The 27,136-nt window shown below is 40.3% G+C and overlaps 1 protein-coding gene and 1 pseudogene across 3 annotated transcripts in view; both read right to left on the reverse strand.

Moving 5' to 3' along the window:
* EXOC6 (exocyst complex component 6) overlaps window positions 1–26,302 on the reverse strand; it is a 164,983-nt gene extending 138,681 nt beyond the window's left edge. Inside the window, exon 1 of one of the 3 annotated variants that reach the window (XM_037156602.2) lies at window positions 26,198–26,302. In XM_037156602.2, the coding sequence (XP_037012497.2) occupies window positions 26,198–26,283 (86 nt within the window). In that variant the 5' untranslated portion in view covers window positions 26,284–26,302. Of the gene's footprint in view, window positions 1–14,324; window positions 14,467–26,197 lie in introns of those variants that run through there. The other 2 variants (XM_037156601.2, XM_037156603.2) reach the window with 2 other exon arrangements.
* On the reverse strand, window positions 10,026–13,290 carry LOC119057727 (protoporphyrinogen oxidase-like; annotated as a pseudogene).
* Window positions 26,303–27,136: the final 834 nt, after the last annotated feature.

Consider the following 27,136-nt stretch of genomic DNA (forward strand, 5'->3'; position numbering starts at 1 on the left):
GACAATCCCCATACCACTGTCCATGTCCATGGATCACGCATAGGTTCTTTGGCTACTCCATTTCCCATATTGTATTTTACATCCCCATGGCTACCTACTTGGACTTCTTAATCACCCCCATCTTATCCCATTCCCCTACACCCCCTCCCATCTGACAACTGTCAAAATGCTCTCCATATCCTTGATTCTCTCTGTTCTTCTTGTTTAATTGTTTTTTAGACTCAATGCTGATAGATATGTATTTATTGCCATTTTATTGTTCATAGTTTTGACCTTCTTTTCTTAAGTAAGTCCCTTTAACATTTCATATAATAATGGTTTGGTGATGGTGACCTCTTTTAGTTTTTTCTTGACTGGGAAGCTCTTTACCTGCCCTTCAATTCTAAATGATATCTTTGTTGGGTAGCACAAACTTGGCCTATAGATTGCTGCTTTTTCATGACTTTGAATATTTTTTGCCAATCCCTTCTAGACTGCAAATTTTCTTTGGAGAAATCAGCTGATGGTCTGTAGTTACCTACAGAACTCCCCTGTAGGTAACTAACTGCTTTCCTCTTGCTGCTTTTAAGATCCTCTCTTTATCTTTAACCTTGAACACTTTAATTAGGATGTGTTTTGGAGTGGGCCTCTTTGTATCCATCTTGTTTGGGACTCTGTACTTCTTGGAATTGCATGTCTATTTCCTTCACTAAACTAGGGAAGTTTTCTTCCATTATTTTTTAAAATAAATTTCCAATTTCTTGGTTTTTCTTCTCCTTTGGCACCTTTATAATATTAATACTTGAAGTTGTTCCAGAGGCAGGTTATAATAACCTCATTTTTTTGGAGTCTTTCTTCTTGTTGTTATCTTTGTTGTTTGGTTTTTGTTTCCCTATGTCCAAATGACTGATTTGATTTTCTGCTTCACCCTCTCTACTGTTGTTTCTGTGTAAAAATGTTCTTTATTTCAATTAGTGCATTCTTCATTTCTGATGCAATCTTTTTTATGCGATTGAGGTCCTCACTAAGTTCCTTGAGCATCTTTATAACCAGTGTTTTGAACTCTGCATCTGAGAGATTTACCTCCCTTTTGTTTAGTTCCTTTTCTGGAGTTTTGATCTATTCTTTCATTTGGGCCATATTTCTTTGCCCCTCAGTTCGTCAGCCTCCCTGTGTTTGTCTCTATGTATTAGGTAGAGCTGCTATGACTCCGTGTCTTGGTAGCATGGCCTAATGTAGAAGGTGTCCTGTTGGGTCCAGTGGCACAGCCTCCCCAATCACCCAAGCTGGGTGGGTACTCAACGTGCACCTTTCATGTGGGCTGAGTATACCCTCCTCTTGTAGTTGAGCCTTGGTTGCTACTGGCAGGTCAATGGGAAGAATTTACCCATCAGCTGCAAGGACTGGTTGTGACCACTGACCACCAAGCTCTGCCCTCCTTGGAAGATCAGCTATGCAGGAGCAGTGTGGTGGCACTCCAACATCTTCTGTAGCTGTCCACTGGGTACACAGGCCCTGGGATGTCCTAGGTGGTTACAGGCCCAGGTCATCCCCCACCTGTGTTTTGCCTGGGGCCACCCTACCTAAGCTATAAAGCAATCTAAATTGGCTGCTATTTTTGCTGGGCTTGGAGATTCCCAAGTGAAGCCGAGCTGTGAATTTAGGCTGGTTGCTGCTAGTGCTGGGCCTGGGCCCACTTAGCAAGAAGTAATGGGGTAGGAGGCTCACTGAGGCCAGCTGTTGCTTGTTTGAGAGGATTTAGGAAGTTGTGAAGCATGAGCCAAGACCATTCATATAGAAAAGCAGCTTGAGTGGGCTCGTAAGTTGGGTGAGCCTGTCTCAGGGGATCTCCAAGGCAGGGCAAACAGCGTTAGCCAGGTTGATGGAATCTCAGATATGGTACCTGCCTTCTGGCTCTGCAGCTCTGTGAGGTAGGGAAGTTCTGAAAATGGACAGTGGCCTCTGCCCGCCTTTCTGTCTGGGGGAAAGCTATCATCTAGTTCTCACCTTCAGGCCAGACACTGCAGTTGTGCCGGGTATGCCACTGGTACCTTTCAAGTTGCTACCCTCATGCTGAAGCTCAGAGGCAGTGAGTAAGTTCATGTGTGGGTTCTTTAGGAGGAACTCCTTGTGATTCCAGAAATTTCTTTCACTCAATTCAATCCCTGTTGGTTTTCACAGCCAGAGGTTATGGGGACTTATCTTCCTGGCACTGGAACCCTGGCCTGGGGGGCCTATTGGGGGGTAGGGACTCCTCACTTATGAAAGAACTAAGGGTCTTTAAACTCAAGCTATCTATGCTTAATTTCTAAATGTTCCATTTTCACTTTGATTAAACAGATAGCCAAGTATTGCTTCTTAGGTAGCCTCTGACATAAAACTTTAAAAATATCTTTTATACATAAAACTGTCTTTCAGATTTCCAAGAGGAGTCCTAGATGAGCAGTTATTTATTCTCTCAGCTTACAAACAGAGAAATGCTAGAAATAATTAGGACTGTCTGATGTGTCATGGCAGTAAAACTTATACTGAAGGAGATGTCAATTAGAAGATGCTTCCCAAGGAGGAAACTGAGTTCTAGAATACTAGCTTGCTGAGAGGACAGCAGTAGTACCATGCCTTAGCTGAGAATGTGGACATCTTTTTCTTTGTAGCTTTTAACCCAGAGATCATGAACTCAAGTTCCTATAGGAACCAGGCAGCCACAGGGTTGTGAGAACAAGAATGAAGATACCATTTGAAGGGGCATCCTTGCTAAAAGAAGCTAAAAATGTAGACTTATGTGATATGTCGTATTTTTTAGATATTATAAAACTGAAGAAAACATACAAATTTAGGTCAATGAGCTGGTTTCTAATATATGCCAAATGATTCAATGAACATCAGCTTAGGCTTCTAACCTATAAAAAATTAGAATATCCTCAGCTTTCCTACATTAAATCTGTATATGTAAAAAACCTTTTAAGGAAACATTTCTGAAATTGTCCTCTTTATGTGAAGTCCCTTAAAATTAATTTATGGGAAATCCCTTACTAGCCATAATTATGTTTTAACTAGTCAAAAACCTTTAAGTAGTAATGTACTATATACCTGACAAAATTTTACTCTGCTCCATTTCCAATATTATTAGTTAAAATAATAAATTACAGATAGCCTTTCAGTCTCTATCATCAGACAGTTTTTTTAATACTCTGATGCTTACCTGAAAGCTTTATTAAAATCTGTAAGTCAGAGTTTGTGTCTTCAACAATGAAGGTCCATTTCAGGGCCTCATGGCACTTCAAACAAAGACTTGTACATAAATATTCAAAGCATCATATACTCAACAGCCAAAAGGTAGAAACAAACCAAATGTTCACTGTTTGATGAAAGAATGAATCAAAAGTGGGATATCCATACAATGTAATATTGTATTCAAATATACAACTTGAATGTATATTCAAAATGTATTGAATGTAATATTGTATTGAATGTATTGAGTGTATTGTACAAAATGTATTGAATGTAATATTGTATTCTTTCAGCCATAAAAAGAAGTACTGCAATATGCTACAACATAGATGAATCCCAAAAACATCATGCTAAAGTGAAAGAAGCCAGACACAAAAACTTACATATTGTATGTTTCTATTTAAATAAAATACCCAGAATAGGTAAACCCATAGAGACAGAGAGCAAATTAGTGCTTGCCAGGAGCTGGAAGAAGAGAGAGAAATGGGGAGTGACTGGACAATCAGAGTCAAACAGAACCCTGCCAAAACCACAATATTCCCAGAGTGACTCTGCACATGCCAAGATTGCACCTGCTGAAGAGCAACAGCAGAGTGTTCACACTGTGAAGGAAATACACTTGACTAACAGTCCAGCCAAGCCACTAAACAAATAAGCAAACAACAACAAGCCCCAGAGAATGTTAGAGTTGTGCAATATCAAGAATTGATATTTGCAACTCAATATCAAGAATTGCAAATCAATACTGAGAGTTGCTATAATGGATTATTTAAAATTTGCTATTTCCAATGACAACCACAAATTATGAGAGACAAAACAGGAGATTGTGACTTATACACAGGAAAAGAAACAGACCTGTGAGAAGACCAAAGATTTCAAAGTATTATGTTCATAATACCAAAGAGAGTCATGCTTAAAGAAGTAAAGGAAGGTATAATAGCAATGTATAATAAAATATACATTAAAATAAAATATAAAATATTGACAAAGAATGAGAAATTATAAAAAACCATGAAAATTTTGGAGTTGAAAATTTAGTAGCAAAAATTAAAAGTCATTAGAAAAACTTAAGGGAACGTGTTGTCAGAAGAAACATAGACTACTTAAAGAGAGACTAACAGAGATGATGCAATCCAAAGAACAGGGGGAAAAAATGAATACAGCCTCAGAGAAATGCAGACACCATTAAGCACACCAACATACGCATGATGAGAATAAAGAAGAGAAGGAGCAGAAAGAATATTTGAAGAAATAATGACTAAAGTTTCCCAAGTTTGATGAAAAATGTTATATAAAATCTAAGATAATCAACAAAACCCAAAAATGATAAATGCAAAAAGATTCATACCCAGGCACCTCATAATAAAAATAATGAAAGACAAAAAGAAAATCTTGAAAGCAGAAAAGTATATGTTACATGTCACAAATACAACAATACATTGGGTTTATGTACTGGAATACACTGGAATTATGTATATGTTGGTTTATGCAATAGCTTTTCCAGAAAAGGAAAATTATTTACCATAGAAAAGAGAATACTAGTAAGTCAACAGCTGACTCCTCATCAGAATCAATGGAAGCCAACAGGCAGTGGGACAGCACATTTCAATGTGCTAAAAGAAAAAACTGTCAACCAAGAGTCTTATATCCATCAAAACTATCATTCAAAGAATGAAAGTGAAATAAAGACATTCCCAGATAAATAAAAACTGATTTAGTTACTAGCAGACCAACATTACAAGAAATACTCATGCAAGTTCCACAAGATCAAAACAGTAAGCCCAGATGGCGGTATGAATACACACATCACACACAAAAGAGTACCAGTAAAGGTAACTATAAAACACAAAAGTAATTATTAAACACAACATAAATTCATCCTTCTTCTTTTAACTAATTTAAAAAGCAACTGCATAAACCAACACATACATAACTCCACTGGTGGACAAAGCATATAAAAATATAACATTTGACAACAACAGTATGAAAGAGGTGTGTGGGAGCAAAGCTGTATAGGAATAAAAAATGACACAAGATTACAACTAAAAATTCAGCAACAAATGAAGAGAAACAGAAATGGTAATTAAGATTAACACAACAAAGTCTATAAATAGGTACCTGTCTCCTCTCAGCTTCCTTCAAAGACAAAAAGTTACATAAATTAACAATTACAGCAATGTACTGTTGGGTTGTAAAATATACAGATGTAAAATATATAACAACAAGGGAATACAGCTATTAGGAGTAATAATTCTATATCTCAGTGAAATTAAATTAGAATAAATTTGAAATTTAATCTGAGAGCAACTATTAAGAAATAACTTTTAAAAATATACTGAAAAAACAAAATAATTAAAATGTTACACTAGAAAATGTTCACTTAATGAAAAATAGTTACAAAAAGGCCCAGAAAATAAGTGAGACATGAAAAAAACAAAAAATAAAATGACAGACATAAATCCAACTATATAAATGACAATAACTATAAACAGATTAAACAATTCAATCAAAAGTCAGAGACTGTCAAACTGGATTTAAAAAAAAGAAAAAATGAGACCCAACAAGATGCTTATATATAGGAGGCACTCTAGATTTAACGATAAAAACAGGTTTAAAGTAAAAGGACATATTATGTAAAAAGCGGCCATAAGAAAGCTAGAGTGACTATATTAAAATGAGACAAAATAGACTTTAATACAAGTCTAAAGATAAAGAGGGACGTTTTATGTTGGTAAAGGAGTCAGTCAATTAAGAATATATAACAAGAATGCACACACATACAGAGCATACTAACAGCAGAACCCCAAAATACATAAAGCAAAAACTATACTTACCCTGTAACAGATAGAACAACTAAGTGGAAGAACAAAAAAGAAACAAAAAACTTGAATAACTATAAGCTGAGGCCTAACAGACATCTATATAGTATTCTACCCAACAACAGCAGGATACACATTCTTCTCGAGGACACATGAAACATTCTCCAGGTTAGACCCTATGTAAGGTTGTAAAACAAGCCTCAATAAATTTAAAAGGAATGAAATCAGACAAAGCATGATCTCTGACCACAAAGCAATGAAATGAAAAAATTAATAACAGGACATTTAAGAAATTCACAAATATGTGGAATTCAACAAAACACCTTCTAAATAACCAATGAGTCAAAGAAAAATCACAAAGGAAATTTTAAAGTGACTTTAGAATGAATGAAAACGAAGATGAACAGATATAAGGTATTGAATCAGAAATCAAAAACCTTCCAATAAAGAAAAGCTAGATGGCTCCACTGATAAATTCTATCAAATATTTAAAAGGTTAAAACCAATTCTTCACAAACTCTTCCAGAAAGTGGAAGAGGAAGGTCACTCCTTAACTCATTCTGAGACCAGGATTACCCTAATACCAAAGTCAGATGAAGACATTACCAAAAAAAAGAAACTGCAAACCAATATCCCTTAATAATATACATGTAAAAATGCTCAATAAAATACTAGCAAACCTAATCCAACAACATATTTATTAAAAGGATTGTATACCCAACCAAATGAAATTTATCCCAGGAATGCAAGTGTGATTCAACATAAAAAACAACAACAATAACAACACACACACAATGTCATATACCACAGGAATAGAACGAAGGGAGAAAAAACATGATCACCTCAATTCAAAGAACACTAACTCACTCATTCTATAAGGTATTATTCTTATAACCAAACCAGACAAAGGCAGAACTAGAAAATAACAGAACAATATCTCTTGTGAATGTATATGCAAAAATTCTAAATGAAACCCTGGCAAACAGAATCCAGCAACATACAAAATGATTATATACTATGACCAAGTGGGATTTATCCCACAAATATAAGGTTGATTTACATCTGAAAATTAATGTGATTCACTATATCAATAAATAAGGGATAAAAACCACTCAATCATTTCAACAGTTGCAGAAAAACAGTCTGACAAAGTTCAACACTCTTTCACAATAAAAACTCCCAACAAACTAGGAAAAGGAAACTTCCTCAACATGATGAATGGCATCTATGAAATTCCCATAACAGAGTATAAGCATGTCAATTATTTCCCAAATTCACCAATACATGGTGTGGTCAATCTTTTTAATTTCAGACATTCCAATATCATGATAGTTTAATGTTGTCATTTTATTTTCCACTTTGTGATGACTAATGATGTTAAACATTTCTTCATATCCTTATTTGCCTTCTGTGTATCTTCTTTCATGCACCTATTGGTCTGTTCAAATCACCTCTTTTTATTTTTTTAATATTTTATTTTAAGAGAAAGGGGAAGGGAGGGAGAAAGAGAGGGAGAGAAATACTGACGTGATAGAGAAACAGACTGGTTGCCTCTCATATGCTCCCCAACCAGGAACCAAACTCACAACTGAGGCATGTGCCCTGATTGAACCTGCAACCTTTTCCTTTGCAGGATGTCACACAACCAACTGATATGCACACAGCCACACTGGTCAGGATTTACTCACCTACTTTTAATTGGGTCCTTTGCTTTCTTATGTCTTAAAGTCTTCTGTTATCCATACTGAACTCAATTTTTTTCTTATCAGATATATGCTTTGCAAACATTTCTCCCCATCTGTGGCTTGTCTCTTCATTCCCTTAACAGTCTCTTTGAAGACCAGATGTTCTCAATGTTGATGAAGTCTCAATTTTTCTTTTTTGTATTATGTTTTTGGAATAGTATCTAAGAAATCTTTGCCGAAACCAAAGTCACACAGATTTTCTCCTATGGTTTCCATGAGTTTTATTGTTTTGCATTTTATACGTGAAATGTCTTTTAATTTTTAAATATAGTGCAAAGTTCATTATTTTGCATATGGATATTGAATTGTTCCACCACCACCATTATATTTATTGATTATCTTTTTCTGCCCTGGCCAGTGTGCTTCAGTTGGTTGGAATGTTGTCTGGTAGACCAAAAGGTTGAGATTTCAATTCCCAGTCAGGGCACATACCCAAGCTGTAGTTTTGATCCCTGTCTGGGGCACGTATGAGAAGGCAGCCAATCGACGTTTCTCTCATCACATTGATGTCTGTCTGTCTCTCTAAATTCCAATGAGAAAAAATGTAAGGATTTTTTCTTGGGTAAGGATTTTTTAAAAACTATGTTTTTCTAATGAATTATCTTTGCATCTTTTTTATTCTTTTTTTAAAAGATTTTATTTATTTATCTTTAGAGGGGAAAGGAAGGAGAGAAGGAGAGAAATGTCAATGTATGGTTGCCTCTCATGCATCCCCTGCTAGGAACTGGCCTGCAACCCAGGCATGTGCCCTGACTGGGAATTGAACCGCAATCCTTTGGTTCGCAGGCCCACACTGAGCTACACCAGCCAGGGCCCTATCTTTGCATCTTTGTCAAAAACTAATTGACCATATTTGTGAATCTATTTATGGAGTCTCTATTCAATTTCTGTTTGTCTATCTTGCCGCTAGTACTATACTATCTTGATTACTATAGCATTAAACCAGGTAGTATGAGTCTTTCAACTCTGTTAGTTTTCTTTTTCCCAAATTACTTCGGCTATTCTAGATCCTTTGCATTTCCTTGTGAACTTTAGAATGAGCTTGCCAATTAGTACACATGTACACACACACACACACACACACACACACACAAATATACTCCTGGGATTTTTATTGCAATTGCCTTGAACCTATAGACCAATTTGGGGAAAACTGATTAATAAATACAGCATATGTGTGCATTTACTTAGGTCCTCTTCAATTTCTATTAGTAACTATTAGTAATGTACAAATCTTTCAAATCTTTTGTCAAATATAACTATTTCATATTTTATTATATCAGTTTTAATTTCAATTTGATTGTTCCTTGCTGGCATCTAGAAACACAACTGTTTTTTTGCACATTCATATGGTATCCTACATTCTTGCTAAATTCACTTACTAGTTCTAGTAGCTTTTCTAGATTGCATATGATTTTCTCTATAAATGACCACATTGTCTACAAACACAGACAGTGTCTAATCTACTTTTTTTCCTTGTCTTATTATACTGGCAAGGACTTCTAGCACAGTGTTGAATGGCACTGGTACAAATGAACATCCTTGCTTTATTCCTGGTTTCAGGAAGAAAGTATTCAGTCTTCCACCATTAAGTACAATGTTAGCTCCAAGTTTTTCATAGATGCCCATTTTCAGGCTGAGAATTTTCTATTCCTTGTTTCTGAGGGTATTTACTGGAAATGAATATTAGATTTGTGGATGCTTTCTCTGTATCTATAGTTTTCCTTTCTTAGCTTAATATGGTGAATTATATTGATTAGTTTTTCAAATACAAGCCAATACACATTCTTTAAATAAATCCTATGTGATCATAATATATTATCCTTTTTATGCACTGTTGGATTTAATTTGCTAAAATTTTGTTTAAAGTATTTTCATCTGTGTTGAGTAACATCAGTCTACAGTTTTATTTTCTAGTAATGTCTTTTTTTAGTTTTGATGTTAGGTTAATGTTGACTTCAAAATGAATTGAGAAATATTTCTTCCTCTTCAATTTTTCTGGAAGAGTTTTAATAGAATCGGTACCAATTTTTCCTTAAATGTTGTAAAATTTACCAGTAAAGCCATCTGAGCCCAGAATTTTCTTTTGGGAAGGTCTTATATAGTAAATTCAACTTCTTTCATTGATATGTTATTCAGTTATCTATGTGTTCATAAATGAGCTTTGATAGTTTGTATATTCCAAGGAATTTTTCCATTTCTTCCAAGTTATCAAATGTACTGGAATTAAATTGTTCATAACATCCCCTTATCTTTTTTAATGTCTGTAGAATCTGTAGTGATGTTACCTCTTTCACTCCTGATATTCCTATTGGGAATGGGTAATTCTTGATCACTGGTTTTTTGTGTACTTTTTCTCTAGAAGTTCATCAATTTTACTGATCTCAAAGATTCAGGTTTTGGTTTCGATGATTTTCTCAATTGTTTTTCTTTTTTCTGTTTCATTGATTATCTGATGTTTATCATCTCCTTTCTTTGGCCTTTTGGATTTCATTTGCTCTCTTTTTCTAGTTTCCTCTTATTTTTCAAGCTCTAGTGCTTTTATTTTCATGGGTGAAAGACTCCTGGCCAGCAGCGGCAGGAAGAGGTGGGCATGGAGATCAATTATCAGGCTCTGAGCCCAGGGCCTGGGCTGCTGCCTGGCGCCCACTTTGTATACAATCATTGACATCAACCCCCTCACAGGAGGCTCCTGCCAGAGTCAGGGGCAACCTATGAGCAGCCAGGAAATGGGTAGTTGACTCCAGGTCCCGGCCCCCCCACCCCACCCCGGTGGCTTAGTGTATACTGGGGGGTGTAGTTCCTATGTAGATCGATCAGGCAGTGACTTGGTGGCTCCTTTAGTCCTAATTGTGTAGCAGCTCCTTCCTGTGCCAAGTGATGGAACCATTCCTGGTGGCTCCCATCCTGCTCTGGGAAAGCAACCCAGTTGTACACAATTCCCAGGATGCCTCGATCTTCTGAGGAGAGCACCATACGTCCAAATCCCAGGACAGGCTGACAGGCTCCTCAGTACTGCAGATTCAGCACATTCATAGACAACAGCAGTGATGGTGCTCAGGACATGAGCAGCTTGCTAAGCACTGAAGATGGAACGGCACTAATAACATAGTCAGTCTCCAGGCAGCTGTCCCCTAGAGACACCTTCCAGTGTCCTTCTGCCTGGATGCTTATCCCACAGACCAGCTGGCCTCTGAGAATAGTGACCACCCCTGCTGGTCAGGTGGGGCAAGTGCCTGGGGAAACATCTCCAGCAGTTCCCTGAATGTACTTCAGCACGCAACTAGGGCCTGAACAAGAGAACTGAGTGCTGGATCTGGCTGTGAGTTCTGCCCTGCCCTCGGCAGCAGCCCCTGTAATATGGAATGATGAGTTTGCTCAGTTTGGAAGAGACTAGGAAAGCAGGACCATATGCTGAGCTCACAGCTGTTACCTACAAATACTCTATGGCAGAGACAGTCCCTGACTAGAGATACCACCTCAGGCCAAAGGCGCTCACTCAGCGAAACTGTGCAGTTTCATCAGGATCTTTGCTCCAAGATGTGATCAACTCCTGCAGCCCAGCCAAAACAGGTTTGGAGAAGAGAGGTGAAGGACAGAGTAACCCCCTGATGCCAGACAGCAGGGCATGCAAGGTACTGCCTAAATACAGGAACTTGTTATGGGCAGCTGGATAGTCTCACACAGGTAACACTTCTGAGTCCAAGACAAGCTCAGAAACCTGCTCCTCCCACCTCTCAGGAAGAGGAGAAACTAAGGAAAAACCTTGAACAGGTCCCAACTCCCAACACTCCCACCAGCTGAATTCCTTGAGGCCCAAGTTCCAAGACAGCGCCACCTGGCCCTTGCACAGAGTGGATCCAGCCTCCCATACACTCCCTTAGGGGTCAGGTGTTCGGGCTCAGGTGATAACTGGTGGCCCAACCATTGATGTCCCTGCCCAGTACGACCATAGTCCAGCCTATAGGGAGCCCATGAGAAGGACCAGAGATGGACAAGATGGAGCAGATGTAGATCCACAGGCTCCTCCATGGGAAATAACGGGCCACACCCTGGCTATCTGCACAGGCAGCACAGGGCAGACGGGTTGGTCCCACACCCCAGGCCCTCCAGTTTCTTAAGTTAGGAGGTGAGACTATTAACTTGAAACCATTCTTTTCCAGTACAGACAGGTTCAGTGCGTAAATTTCTGTCAAAGTATTGCTTTAGTTGTATCCCACAAATTCTGATATGTAATATTTTTATTTTATTCAATTCAAAATACTTCCTAATTTCTCTTTCAATTTCTTCTTTTACCCAAGGCTTATTTAGATGTATGTTATTCAATGCCCAAATATTTGGGAACTTTCCAGTCTTTTCTATGATTTAATTTAATTCCATTGTGGTCAAATAATCATATTATATGCCAGGCACTATCAAGAGTATCTACATGCTTCTCCTGTAGTCCTCTGACTTCCCCTAGAAAGCCAGATCTGATTTTAAAAAAAGTGCATCAAGAAAAGGTCAGGCTAAAAAAAGTCTGCCACAGAGAAAAATATTAAGAAAACAGAAGCCTATAGGCTAGATGAAAGATAACTGGGAAATAACAACAAAAATTAATCCTAATACTGAAATATTTATGGATGTATCAATGTCTAGGATTTGCTTCAAAATAATCCAGGGTGAGGGAGAATGGGTAGAGGAAAAGATCAAATGAGACCGGCCAGGTGGTAAATTGAAGATGATGGGTTCATGGTGTTTCATTACACTAGTTTACTTTTAAAACATTTCACTTTTACCATAATAAAAGACCTGTTAGAATTTAATATTAGCATCTCAGTCACGAAATCTAGGGGAAAAAATAGTAGATTAAACACTGTTCAAGAAACAGAACTGCTGGCAGTGCCTTCCATGTCTGTGGAGAGTCGGCTTGTAAAAGAGAGATGACAAGAGTATAAATAGAATAAGTATGAGTCACTGGAGTTAGCCAAAGAGAAGAGTGTAGGTTTCAGCAAAGTGAGTAGGTGACCCAACTATCCAGCAAAACAGAACAGAGTAACATGTAAATACAAATATTCTATTTGTAAGTGTCACAAAAGTTTCTCAACGTATTTCAAATTTCTAAATTAGTTTTGTCTTTTTTTCAAGGGTACTGCCTAGCCCTTCTCCCAAGAGGAAGCATCTCCTTCATACCCAATACTATTATGAAAAATGGACTGTTCTGGTAATTACACCACACACTGTATTATTTCAGCTTCACAACATGATGAAGAAAACAAAGCACCTTTTTAATCTATGATTGCTACTTTCATTGCCAAATGTACAGTTTTATAAAAAGAAATAATTATGTTGAAAAATTAAGGAAATGAACATCATGTAACAAAAATTTACCAGGTGCTTGGTGTTAGGGATAGAGCAGTGAATAAATAGGCAAGGTCCCTAATGTCCTGGGCTTTCTGGGCATCTAAACATCCACCCCTACCCAGTCTACAAATAATGAAGTCGAAGTCCAGAAAGGTTAAATGAGTTTTGCCCATGACTGCACACTTCACCAGTGATAGGACTGGGGCAAAACCCAGATCTCCCGACTCTCAGGGCAAGGTGGATCTGCATTATAATTTCAACTAGTTTCACTTCACATTACATCCACAGGACCACAAAACCTAGGGCCACTCTATTTCTAGGAAGTGTATACTGAAAATAAAAATGCCGAAGCACAATCGGCCCTAAGTTCCCTAAGTGAATCATAATTGCATGATCATCACTGCAAAAGATGAATCCTTATATGTAAAAGGCATTTATTCCTAAAGAGAATGCCAATCTAACCTAATAGTGCAGTACACTGTTGACAAATATTCGATTAGGGCAGCAGGTGGTCAGTTTGGAATATTCGTTACTTAGTTTTATTTTTAAAGGGTGGAGATCCTTTTGAAAATAAATGGAGAAATTAATGCAAAATTAATGAAACTTTCGTAAATAAGTAAAAGCTTTCCTGCGTGAACGCAGGGTTACACCGCGCGTTCCTAAGCATCAGATCCTCCCCTCCAGCCCACGCTCCCTTCTCGCCCACTCAGACGACGTCCTGGGATGATGGTACCCGCATCTCCCCGCTCAATTTCAATTCTCCCACAGCCGCGGCAGCCCAGCGCTCCAGGGTTTCCACCTGTGCGCGCCGCAGCACATCAGTCACTGTGGCGGCCCGCAGTTAACCTTCGCTCCCTGCTCCCCGCAGGCCCATGGCCAATGAGCCCTCAGCCCGGCCTCGATCAGGGAGCCCGGCAGGCCCAAGGCTGGGAGGCAAACGCAGGGTGGCGCCACGGCTCCCAGGGTCACGGGCGCAGCGGCAGCCCCACCCACCGCCTGCGCGGTGACAGTCCCGAGGCCGAGGCCGGCTGAGTCCACAGGTGCAGCAGCCAGTTCCGCTCCGCCCCAGCTCGGCCGGGGTCCCTGGCATCAGCCCTGGACCACCCCCGCCCGCCTCTGCACGCACCACCTGTCGGGCTGCCCCACCCGGTTCCTGCCAAAAGGCTGGCGGGGACAATTCGAGGTCCCGGAAGGATGACAGCTTTACCGGAGAGTGGGCCCCACGCAGGCCGTGTCAGTACTCTCGATCTCCTGCAAGATCCGCTCATGTTCTGGGACGGTCCCCAGACCTTCGCCGCTCTCCGCCATCTTGGCTGGAAGCTGAGGAGCTGGCGAGGCGCGGCACCGCGGGGACGGACCGCGAGAGCGAGCGGCGGGCGGCAGCGCAAATGGGCGGGGCGGGCGTGGCGAGGAGGCGCGCCACCCAGCCCGGGATCCAGGCCCTGGGCCCTGCCCAAGGCCAAGGTGCTCTCTAGAAGGGCGAGGAGACGAAATAGGTCTCCAGCTCAATTCCACTGCTTGTCCCAGTTGCTGTCTTGAGACTAGCCTGGCTTTCACACGTATTTTTGTCTTCTGTGTACCAGAGCCTCTGCTACAAAAATAAAATAATCACTCTCAACCTGTAATAAAAGCAAAAAGAAAGCTTAACAAAGCGATCTGATGTACTCAGTGGTGGAGAGTCAGAAAAAGGAAACGTGCGCTCAAGAGAAGCAAAATTGTGTATTAAGGAATAATATTTATTTTAAGAATGAACTGGGAAAATCCCGCTGTCATCCATGATGTCTGCTCTGGGCATATTTATGTCCCTGACGGCAGGAAGTTCACAGAGGCTAGTCAACTTGGAAAATAAATTATAGGCACCAAAAAAAAAAAAAAAACCCAAATGACAAAGAACTATGACAGTTAACGGCAAAGATGCAAGAGAGACCCAGGGCAATGTATGATTCCATGCCAAAGTCCTTAAATCCAAGTATCCCCAAGTTGCTATAGCTGGGATGAAGACGGGTGGGAATTTTTGAGAGGAGAGGGCATCAGAGATGGGAAAAGAGAGGCAGGGTGGCTTGCACAAAGGTACTAGTGTACAAGAATCCTGTTTATTGACATGTTTGTGGGACGCAGAGCAAACCAGTTTGTCATCATCAAAGCAGCAGCCACTGAGGAAGATTAATCAGGAAGCCAGTGCAAACCCTAGCCCTGAAGGACTACCATTTTTTGACCTCCATTAATCCAGGGCTCTGAACTTCCCTTCAAGTCAACCAAGCCCTTTACTATCCAGCTGCGTAACTCACCTGCTTCAGTGAGCTTTTACTGGAAGCCTAACTCCATCCTCCTTCTCACAAAAACCTGGGAGGTGGCATATTGTCTAATAGTTAAAATCATGAGCTCTGAAGACAAGCATCCTCAGTTTAATTGCTGGCTCTCTCACATTATCTCACAGCTGGGTGACATTTGGCAAAAACCTAATCTCTTTATATTCCAGTTTCTTCAATGTAAATGACTCTAGATTCAATTTAGCACATTTATCCGTTCCACCAATGCTTTTTTAATAGTTTGAACTTGTGTTTATTGGTTCCTGTTTATACGTTTGGGAGTTTTGTTTATTTTTGTGTACCTGGCCCCCAAGGAATGAAAATGCTGCTGACCTCAGTGCATGCTGGCTTAGAAGACTAAGGATGCTCCGCTACATCCAACTACTCATTCTGCCAGAAGCTGCAACACAAGTCTGTTTCCACTGTCTTGTTGGTACAGGAGAATCCAGATGATCTCTGGGAAATCTCACTTTCTTGAGCTGCAAGAATATGCAGAAACAAAACGAAAAAAAAAATCTCTCCCCAAGTTCACCAGCACCATCACATCATGTTAAGGTTCTTTAGGTCAAAGAAGCTTTTTTAAAAATTTTGCAATATCCTATAGTTCCTCATAGAGTTCTGCATGTAGCTAAGAGAAAACTGGGAGGGTTTTGAAACTTAACAATAGTGAAGCTTTGAAGCCATTAGAAGGAGGTCAGGATGAAATGGGAAGAAGCATTCCAAACAGGTCTGAGCATAAGGCAGGCATTTGATTACTCTGTGATTGGTAACAATTAGAAATTAGAAACTTAGTTTCTTCAAACTTGCTCTTTATATATTAACATATATCATATAATATAACTATATTCAGTTGACTTAACAGAAATTTGTAGCACTAATAAAAACATTGCCTCAAATTCCCTGACATTCAACTTCAATCAAGAGCTTCAATGCAAGAAACAATATTTAAGGACTTTTGTCAGACGATATCAACTTCAACTGCTCCTCTGGTTATTTAAAAATTTACCCATGGATCAAGCCAAATCCCTAATTTCCAGTGTTTTGGTCCTTCCTGCCAGTGATTTCTATTAAGTAGTGAAAAACATTTTTTTTTCTTAGCCAACTGCCTTTCCATTTACTGGGGTAATATCACCTGGTGTTAGCACAACTGAATTGCAGGTTCAGTTCTTGAGAGGGCAAGATAAGCCTTTTGAAAATTGAACCTGAAACTGAAACATAAGAAATGAGGACAAATTCTGAACCTTCCTATAAAGAGAATAGAAAGCCAGTTGTTTCTGTAGGAAATGGCAGGCTCTCTTAGCTCAGTTGATGCACACGGCCCAGAATTCACGGCTCTGAGGAGGAAAGCAAGGCGAGGAGAGCAGAGCATGTGCCACTGGTCAGGTTCTCATTTGGCGACTGTATCCTGATGGGTCATTCATTTCCTGAGCATTCCATTACCCCAGACCATTTCCCCTTTGCTTCACTAATCCTGACACTATCTATCCAAACCCAGCTCCAGATCCCCGTTCTGGGAAGCCAGCTTAGGCACTCCTCACTCCTGGCCTCTTTCAACACCTACCCATAGAGATTACCTCAACATAAGCAGCAATATTTTCCCTGCAATTCAAAAGAAGAAGGGAGGAAGTCTGTATACCACTTCTCCTTCTGAAACAGCTTTTGCTGGTTCCCTTTGTGACTTTTTTAAATTAAGCTTTTATTTATTTATTTTTAGAGAGTGGGGAAGGCAAGGAGAAAGAGAGGAGAGAGACATCAGTGTGTAGTTGCTTCCCATGCACCCCCCACTGAGGATCTGGCCCACAACCTAGGCATGTTCCCTGACTAGAAATCGAACCAGCAACCCTTTGGTTCCCAGGCCGGCACTCAATCCACTGAGCCACTCCAGGCAGGGCCTTTTGTTACTTCTGACAGTTCCATTAGTATCTGAAGATTTTTGCTAGGAATTAAAAGCTAAATATCCTAAATAACTATGTAAATTTTAACTATGGACATAGATATAACAAATGTGCCCCCTACCATAAGCCTATTCTAAAGTAATACATTACTAAAGTCTCTAAAATAAAGAATTACAAGTATAAGCCAAGGTAAAAACCATAACAGCTATTTACTGAGCACTGTTTAGTAAACTCTTTATATTCTAATTTAATCTTTACTAATTTAATTGGTAACTAAGTTAGTACTAACTTTACTAAATGCTAACTTAAATCCCGTGGGATAGACACTTTTACTATCTTTTAACTTGAAGTGACAGACTCACAGAGATTGAGTCACTTGTCCAAGGCCAACAGCAGTAAGTTGGAAAAGATGGACCTATTAACCAATTCCTGTTTTCTCCATCAGTTAAGTCAGCCAAGAAGAATGTTCCAAGGTTGTTTCACTCAAGAGAAAAATGACAATCAGTCTGGTCTGAGGAGGTTGGAGGGTAGCAGGGCACACATGGGCAGATTGCTCATGCATGTTGAATTATTTTTCAGGCAGTGTGTACTGACTTTCAGAGATCCACCCCAAGTCTCTCTCTAGGACTCCTGGCAGGGGCAAGATACACCAGGAGGATGCAGTCTGTGCCCAAGATGCATCCTGGCAGGGCAGGAAATGCATTCTGTGTCCAGTACGAAATGAAACAGTGAAGTAAGGATTTCACCAGTAAATTAACTCTTAGTCTTGTCTTTGAGCTGCTTGTCTTTGGACTAATAACCAATCTTGGGAAAGGCCTTCCCTAAGAGATGGCTGGAGAATTCAGCTGCCCTAGCCTGGCGTTTAACTACTTGGGTTCAGATTCCAACTCATCTTTTACTAGATGTTGGACCTTGCAAGAGTTACTTAACTTGTGTAAGCCTCAGTTTCTTCAAATGTGAATTAGGGACAATAATAGTTCCTGGTTCACCAAGCTGTGTGGTGATTAAAGAAGATAACATATGTATAATGTTTAGCCAGGAGCTCAATCAACATTAGCACTGGAAACTAGGATTATCAGGCATTTATTATTAAACCAGGAAGCCCAGAATTTAGCTTCCTCTTGGTAAAATAAAAATAAAATCATCATATAAATGTTATTTTTTTTAATCATTAACAAACTATCCTAACTTTGTATCAGGGTTCTCTGAACCTGAGCCTCATTTTTTCTAAATTCTCAATTGGTAGCAGCTACCTGAAATATGTTTTCTGTTCTGGAGGAGGAAATGGGGCCATGTGTTTGGGTTAGTCTCTTGGTTCCTGATCCACTTGAGTGAGCCCCCAGGATCTGGCTTCTAAGTCAAACACCTCTTTGTTGTCCTTGGAGGCAGTGCTTAGCCTTTGGGGCCAGTGTGGTGGTAAATAAATCACTGTGTCTGTCTCTACTTCCAGGCACAGAAACAGTGTCTCTATTGTTTACTGGGCAGCCCCGTTAATAGCTGTTAAATGTACGATCCACATGCAGATACTTCTGATATTAAGCTTAATGTTGTAAATGCATATTTCATGAGTCAGGTTGCAGCTCTACAAAAAGATTCCCTTCCCCACTCCTGGAAACCCTGTAGCTGACTTCCCAATCTTCATCTACTCAAGACTTGGCTAATATCACTCAGATGTTTCTTAAATGGTTTAAGAGCCCTCATTATATAACTGTAGAACTGCATCAAAATGTAAAGTATGGGCAGTCTTTATACATTGACTCTAATAAACTAACACTTCCTGGCGCCTTTAGCCGCTCTGGGGATATCTTGCCTGCAGCACTCCTCCAGCTTCTGCCTTGTTGGTACAGTGACCCCAAGTGGGCACCCTTTGTAAATGCAAGAGAGTACCATTCCTACTACTCTGTTATGGCCCCGGCAGGCCTGGGAAAATTCCTGCTAAAGATCGGGACCCCACGGTGGCGAACAATAAAAGAAAATCTGAAACTGAAGCCAAATAAAATCAGTTTTTCTTAAATATGAGCCATCCTCAGAAAAATTCAAAATTAATTAGCCCCGGGTTCTGTTCATTCAACAACTACTGTATTTTATTGAATGCTTGCTGTGTAGCAGGCTCTGTGTGAAGCCCAGACTGGACTGGTTCCTGGGTGTGTGACCTATGCCGTTGTGTGTGGCTTAATGCTCTGCCATCACCGTCCTGTACTCTTAATGATTTTTTAACGAGGGAGCTACATTTCCATTTTGTATTGGGTTCTGTGAATTACATCACTAGTCCTGCCCTCTGAACATTGCCCTGAAGGCACCATTAGCTTGTTCATCCTAAAGCTAAACATTTTCAAGTTCACGGAGCAATTAAAGAGCAATATGAATTTCTTTGAGTTCAATTCTCCCCGGACCTTCCTCTTTTTCTTCCAGCTGTTTTCTACTTTTCTACCATTTTTCTCCTCTATCTTCTCCTCATTGTTAGTTTTTTATTATTAATTTTATTCAATGCGCTCTTGATTCCCCACTTTCCCCAAGTAGCTTTCCTTTATTGCCTCTTGCACTTTCTCCCTCTTCTCTCACTTGCTCCCTTTTTTGTTTCTCCCCTCAACAAAATAGACTTTAGAAATGTAATGTGATGAAATAATAATAAAAGCTAACATTTACTCCCTGGCCACTCTCTGTAAAAACGTATCTCTACACCACCCTCTCCTTTCCCCTGTTTTGTTGTTATTCTTTGTAGTACTTATTACCACTTTTTTACTTGTGCTCTTACTCTCTGACACCTGAAACTAAAGCAAAATAATATGGAATGTAAACTGTTAATTGAAAGAATTTTTAAATGACAACTTTTTAAAATTTTTAATTTATTTTTAGAGAGGGGAAGGGACAGAGAAAAAGAGGGAGAGAAACATCAATGTGTGGTTGCCTCTCACATGGCCCCCACTGGGGACCTGGCCTGCATCCCAGGCATGTGTCCTGACTGGGAATCGAACTCGCAACCCTTTGGTTTGCAGGCTGGCACTCAATCCACTGAGCTATACCAGCCAGGCTAAATGATAACTTTTTTTAAATACAAGCTCCCTGTGAACAGGGAATGTCTAAATCATGATGCCACTATATCAGCAGGGCCATTGGCCATCCCAGACCCCTGCCGGCCACCTGGTAGATGCTCCATAAACATTTATATTTACTAAGTGAATGAATGAGTCACTGAGCATTGCTGCCTGAGGATCACATTCAGTACATTCCATGCCTAATTCATGTAATCCTTTCAATGGTTCCATTAGTAAGTATAGAGGCAAAATGTAAATGTTCATCAAAATCTGGCAACTACACAGCTCACTGGCATCAGGGACCCGAGGCTTCCCGAGGCGCTGCAGATGTGGCCTCAGTAACAGTGAGGCCACATTTGTTTCGGCCCAGTTTCTCTGGACTCCACGTTACGTGTACAGCGTGCAGCGCACCGCTCCCCCCTCGTTAGAGAGTAAATGAGGTCAGACATCACATGAGTGCAGTGACTTTCAACCTTTTCCCAATCTCATGGCACATATAAACTAACTACTAACATTCTGCAGCACATTAAAAAAAAACGTGTTATATAGTTTTGCCAATTTGACCAAAAATAAGTATGATTTTGATTCATTCGCACCAGACAGCTATTGTGTTGGCTGTTGTCTGTCTGTCTGTTTGTTTGTTTTACAATCAAAGGAAGAAGAGGTCAGTGCTTCTGAGTAAATAGTCTGGTATTGCATGTTTTAAAAATTCTAGTGGCACACCAGTGTGCTGCAGCTGCACTAGTATAAATCGCTGCACTGGTATAAAATGTAATTATTAGTAGTAAATTATTGGTAGTGATAGTAGCAAATATGATTTTTGAGAAAGGGATATCTATCTCTCCTGCATATTATGTGACCAAAATAAAATTTATATTATTCAGTATTTCCCACCTGCTCAGAATTTCAAGATGCTGTGGGTACTCGTTTATATCAATATTATAAAGTATATATTTATCAAATTATACCGGAATATATTTTCCAGATGTAAACTAGACATAATAATAACAGCTAATATTTATTAAGCATTTAGTATGTGCTAGGCAGGCATTGTGCTCAGCACTTCATATACATTAACCATTTGAAATGAGTTTTATTATGATCCCCATTTTATAGTTTCAGAAACTAAGGCCAAAATCAAACAACCTAGGTTTAGTAAAACCTAGGTTTTTTATTATAATCACTATACTTAATGGAATATGATTTAATAGAAATCTTACATGTATGAAGATATAAACAGCAAGAGCATTCTCAAATGTCTACAGCTGAATTTGACTGGTCATATTTTTTAGTATGCCATCCTAAATTATATTGTGTATATAGTTTAGGTTATTAGTAGGTTTTTCTTTTTCTTTTTTTTTTTTTAATGTTTTCTGTTCTTTCCCAAAGGTATGTTATCTTCATTCCTAAAAAACATAAAATGCAAAGAAATAGCAATATCCTGTTTGCTCTTAAACTGGTAAAATTTCACAGTCAGCTTTGGAAAATAGCCTGAGAGACTCTGTGAATACAAGTGTAAAACAATCATGTTATCATGAAACAATTACAAAAATTTCTTCTGGTACGTCATCTTGCACAATTCCCTTTTCCTCCTATTTTTCCCAGCCCTCTCCAGGGCTTTCTTTGGACATGTCCCCTCTCCTACCTCCCACTGACTTTGCAGGGCCCTTCCCTGTGTTCACGACTTTCTTATCTCGCACTCAGCTACAGCAACAAGACACACTGTAACTCTGGGAATCAGATTGGTTCAGACATGCTGTAACTTCTAAGAAGCTAACAACACCCTGCAGGAAGGCCCCCACACGTGTAACATCTACATCCACGTTGGAGTCAGGATCCATGGAGGTGGGGGGCGGGCAGGTCAAACAGGCGAAGCCCGGCAGCAGAAATTTCTAGAGTAAATGTGATAAATATTATGAACCCTGCGACTGCCCTGTCCTAAGACCATAGCTGCCATGACTAATTTATCAGAATCACTCTCAGCACGAGATTCAGACAAGCACTACCAATGCACTGGAACTGGTATGCTAGTTGAGACTGATTGACCATCCTTATTCAAAGCTGGTAATGGTGAATAAAGCTGGGACTAGTAGCTTCCTTTAGTGTGGTTCCAAACAGCTACAAAGCCTACCAGGGACAGACCCCTAAAGCGAGGATGTGGCAAGGAGCTGGGTGTATCTAGGCCAAATGGAGGAACTGGAGTGAGAGATTAGAAAACCTAAAGAGAATGAGAAAAATCCAGTGGAAATTAGCATATGGTGGGAACACTGGGAAAACTGTGGTGCCCAGGGCTAAAGGATTAGAGCAGCAAAGCTAATTCCAGCCCCCACCTGCTGATGAGTTTCAGTCTACCAACAATCTGACAGCCAGAAGACTTTGAAGGTGCAAAGCAAAGCCATGCTAGGACAATGCAGGCACCTGCAGCAGGCCTTTTTTATATTCCTCCCCTTTCTCTTAAATTTATTCACCATCTGCAGGGCTAATGTCATATTCCACTGTCCAGCCTGGAAGTTTATTCCTCAATTCAATTGTTACAGCTGCTTGAGGTATCTTTAATGTATATTTCTTTGACAACACAACTAGACCATAAAAAAGAGCATGGTGTCCCAGCTCTCCCCTAAAACTATCCTTTAAATGTAGTATTATGGGGCAGTAGTCCCATTTTACACATAGAATGAAAACAAACACAGAACTTCAGCATCATGTGATTGTTCACTTTTCCACCAAAACAAAAAGGCCATAGGAGCTGATCCAAGGACCCATTGCAAAGGAGTCTGGCAGGAGACAGGCTGGACCACCAGGGAGAAGCTTACTCTGGGAGCAGCCACATGTGAGAAGTCAGGAGTTGGGGGGATGCGAGCTGGGCTGGGCAAAAGAGACTGTGGACCACTGATAATCCCCAACGGCATGACCCCTGGTCTCAGCAAGACCCTCACGAATCCTCAGATGGAGGTGACCCATTTTCCCAGATGATTTGTGTGGGTAAGTGTGCCAGGAAGGCTTGTACACTCCGTGAAAAAAAGGGCTGTTGGGCCATTCTTAAATAACATGGTAGAAACCATGAGTCACTGAGCATTCTGAGCTTCCCTTGTGGGACTCAGAGAAGCAGACCCCTCCTGACTGTGATCTGAACACCGATCTCAAGCAGGGCACCTCCGATTCCCTACCTGAAAAACCAGGTGGGCAGAAAGAGGAAACCAACAGAGTTCAGGATTTTACAACAGAAAATGTTTGGTGAAGCAATGCCTTTCTTCTGTGACAGAGGAAAACAAACAGAACTTTTGGATGTTCTTTCCACCTCAATTTCAAGGTGCAGAGCTTTCCCTGAATATGTTTCTCTCCCGTAATCCCAGCCTTGTCCTCCATGTCCTAACCCTTCCCTCAATGGCCATTCCAGGGCCAGCCCGTCTCCCTCCGGCCACACTCCTTCTCCACCCTCCCTGCCTTTAGAGCTTTTAGCTATTTAAATACTTCCACCTCCTCTTCTTCCCGAGCGGATGACTTTCTCTGGACCCCCCCCCCTTTTTTTCGCCTCACAAAGTCACCATTGGCTCAGAGGCTCATACAGATTAGTTCAGTTGTCCAGCCACTATGTGCCAGACAGAATAGAAGCAGAGGCTACTAAGACACAGGTCCTGCCCTCAGGAATCTTTTGTCTGAGAATGGTTAGAACACCAAACACCCACACATACACACCCAAGGGAGTCAAAACGCCCTGGATGCTTTGGGGTTTCAAAGAGTGGAATGTGCACCTCTGGTTGGGGAATCAGGAGAGGCTTCACAGCAGAAAGAGCATTTGAGCTGTGCCTTGCAAGATGGGCAGCATTTTGGCAGGCAGAAGTAGAGTGAAGAATAATAAAGGAAGGGTACCAGTGAGCACCAGAAAATCTCAGAGCATACATCAAAGAGTAAACTCTCCGGTTTGGCCAAAATGGAAGTCCTGTCTGTATTTTCCAACCTTCATATTTGGTCACCTGGTCACATGTATTCCATAAGAGCAGTGGAACAGGATAGAGTTGACCTTGAACTACTGATGGCAGGCACAGATATGTGTAGAAAGGCATTAAATGCCAGCCTAACTAGTCTTCACCTCATCGGTGACTTTAACAACAGTTTGGGAAACTAATTTTGGTTACTACTGTCCCAGATAAAGGCTTGTCAGGAGATCGGTGTCTGTCCCCCAAAATAACATTACGATGTTTTTAGCAGTAGGCTTTGCAAAAGAGTGTTCTCACTCATTTTATAACCTAAACATGAAGCTAACGGTGGGTGGGCCTTACAGATCTGCTGGGGGGAGTGACAGGGTAGCACCTGGAGGAAATACCTGTGCAGTCTCCACCCTTGAGAGTGACGCTGGGAGAGTGCTGGGACTGCCAGATCAAAACCGATTTTTTTCTTTAGGAAGACCAGGTACAAGATTGCCTTAAGAAGAGAGAGTAGAACAGATCCAAGACACACAGTAGGAAGTCAGGTCCCATGCCAGAGCAAGACTAGCTGGTAGGTCCAAGGATGGAAGAAGTCTGCAGATGTTGGCCAGGGGCGTGAGACCAGGGGGGAGATGCAGAGAGAGCTGGGGCTTGAGGCCGAGGCTCCGAAGCAGCCATGGCAGCAGAGGCCACAGTAAGCAACACACGTCCAGGCTCCATCCACCCCTTTTTGCAGTTTCCCTTTAGACTGCAAAAAGACTGCTAGCCACCAGGCAAATGCACACGTTTTAGACAGTGCTGGTACAGAATAAAGGATGTTCCATGGGAAAAAATTGAGTTTCCTGTTAGTAAAAAGCTCTGGCTTCTTCAACCTACCAAATCAGGTAAAATTACTTGCCTTTCTTCATATGATGCTCCGATAAAAGCAAGGTGTAAAGGATAGTTGTAATGAAGATGTAAGGCTTTTGCAACTCACCCATGTGTTGATAATCCAAGAATCAACTAATAAATATCAACAGCTTCCCATGCCTATAACACTACCCTCAGCCTTTTGAAGAGATTCAAAATGTATTTAATGCAAAAGCAAATTTAAATTCTTGGCAGAAATATATTCAGATTTATATGTAGTGAATTTCAGAGCACCTGGCTCTGGGACCTTTCTGAGAATGAAGAGACAACACCAAAAAAAAATCTTCTCACCCAATCTACAAATATTAGTCAACAAATATTTATTGACTGTCACTGTCACATTCAGCGATTGCCATCCCATCACCGCACTGATAGGTGTCCGATACAGGCAGACAGGCAGCAAGAATTAAATGTCAAAAGCTGCCCTTTTAACACAAACAATGTCTTTCATTTTTATCCTGCTCTTGTACTCTTCAAATTAACCCCCATATTACCAAAGAAGCTATTTTGAAGTCTTATGTAGAAATAAAAACAGACATACCTGAGAAATCACCAGACTTGAGAGGGCAACAACAATACACAAACACATTCTGCATTTTTTCTATGACTCATATCCACTCAAATATAAACTGGTTCTATTCATAGGTCTGATTTTTCTCTATGCTTTTCACTAAACATAGTTTACAGAAAACAACAGAAACTTCATATAAATGGGATGGGCTATCTATTTAGAGACGGCATGAGACCCTTTTTGATCACTGGTAAGTCATTTCTATTTAACCTTGTGGTGATGAATCGGGAAACACACGCAATACCACAAAAAGTGGATTACTCATTTATTGTAATTTTTCTAAGAATAAGAAACTTTGAGATTAGGTGTATACACAACAGTAACTATTTCTCAAAACTATTTTTTATCCTGTTATAGAGAAAAGTATAAAGAGAAGTGAATAAGACTACCTTATTCCAGCTAAAGAAAAAACAATACAATATAAAGGAGCCCTACCTTAAAGTAGCTTCAATGGGCAGCTCAAATGACTGGATCTCGGCCAGGACATTCTCATAGGTTTGATCTGAGTCTTCCTCCAACATTGCTCCGCACGCCCCCAATTTTCCAGCTGCAGACATCAGATTTCAACAGCAATACAGCTTTAGTTTATAAAAGAAATGTAGTGTTCTATTTTATAATTACAAGGTTCTCTGTTCACCCAGAGTAGCAGCAAAAACTGAGCTCACTGTCTGACTTCATGCTATCAAAATTCTCGCGTCCAAGAATGTTGCACAGCTGTTGCTGTCCTGTCTCCACTTATAACATTTTACTTATTATTAACCTTGACACAGTTCAGAAAGTTCCTGCCTGGTGATTGCTATATTCACTCACTTGTTTCTCAAAGATGGTAGCTACAAACTTGGTAGGAATTAGAACCATTATGCTATAAAAAGATACTAAATAGATGACTCATTAGGGTGCATATTTTAATATTCTTTATGCTAAATGCATAATTAAAGCTATGCTCCCAGCTATTCCTGCAACTGTACCCTTGCCCACAAGCCCAAGCATGTAGCTTGTCCAGGAAAAGTAACATCCTATAGGATAGGATTTTGAGGTCACCGGGCTGCTTCTTTGGTTCCTCTTCTCCACCCTATTCACTGCCATGTGAAGTTTCTCCGTTAGAGAACTTCCCCTTTTGTCCCCTGTCCAAATCCAATGCTCCTGGAAGCAGCTAGATTTTAGTCACTCAGGCCTCACTGTGAATGCATTTGCCAGATGCTTTCTGCAGACACTAAGTTTTGATGGAGAGAAAGCATGAAGCTGCCAGGACATAAAAGGAGACAGGATGCCACTGAGAGGAAGGCAGTGCAGGAAGTAGGGGCCCAAAATATCAAGGGAAAATATGCCCTACAGCCAGCCCCAAGTACACCTAAAAATGTGCCCTACAGCCAG

The sequence above is a fragment of the Artibeus jamaicensis genome, unplaced genomic scaffold, assembly GCF_021234435.1.
Source record: "Artibeus jamaicensis isolate MK-2021 breed Jamaican fruit bat unplaced genomic scaffold, CSHL_Jam_final contig_332, whole genome shotgun sequence".
Classification (NCBI taxonomy): domain Eukaryota; kingdom Metazoa; phylum Chordata; class Mammalia; order Chiroptera; family Phyllostomidae; genus Artibeus; species Artibeus jamaicensis.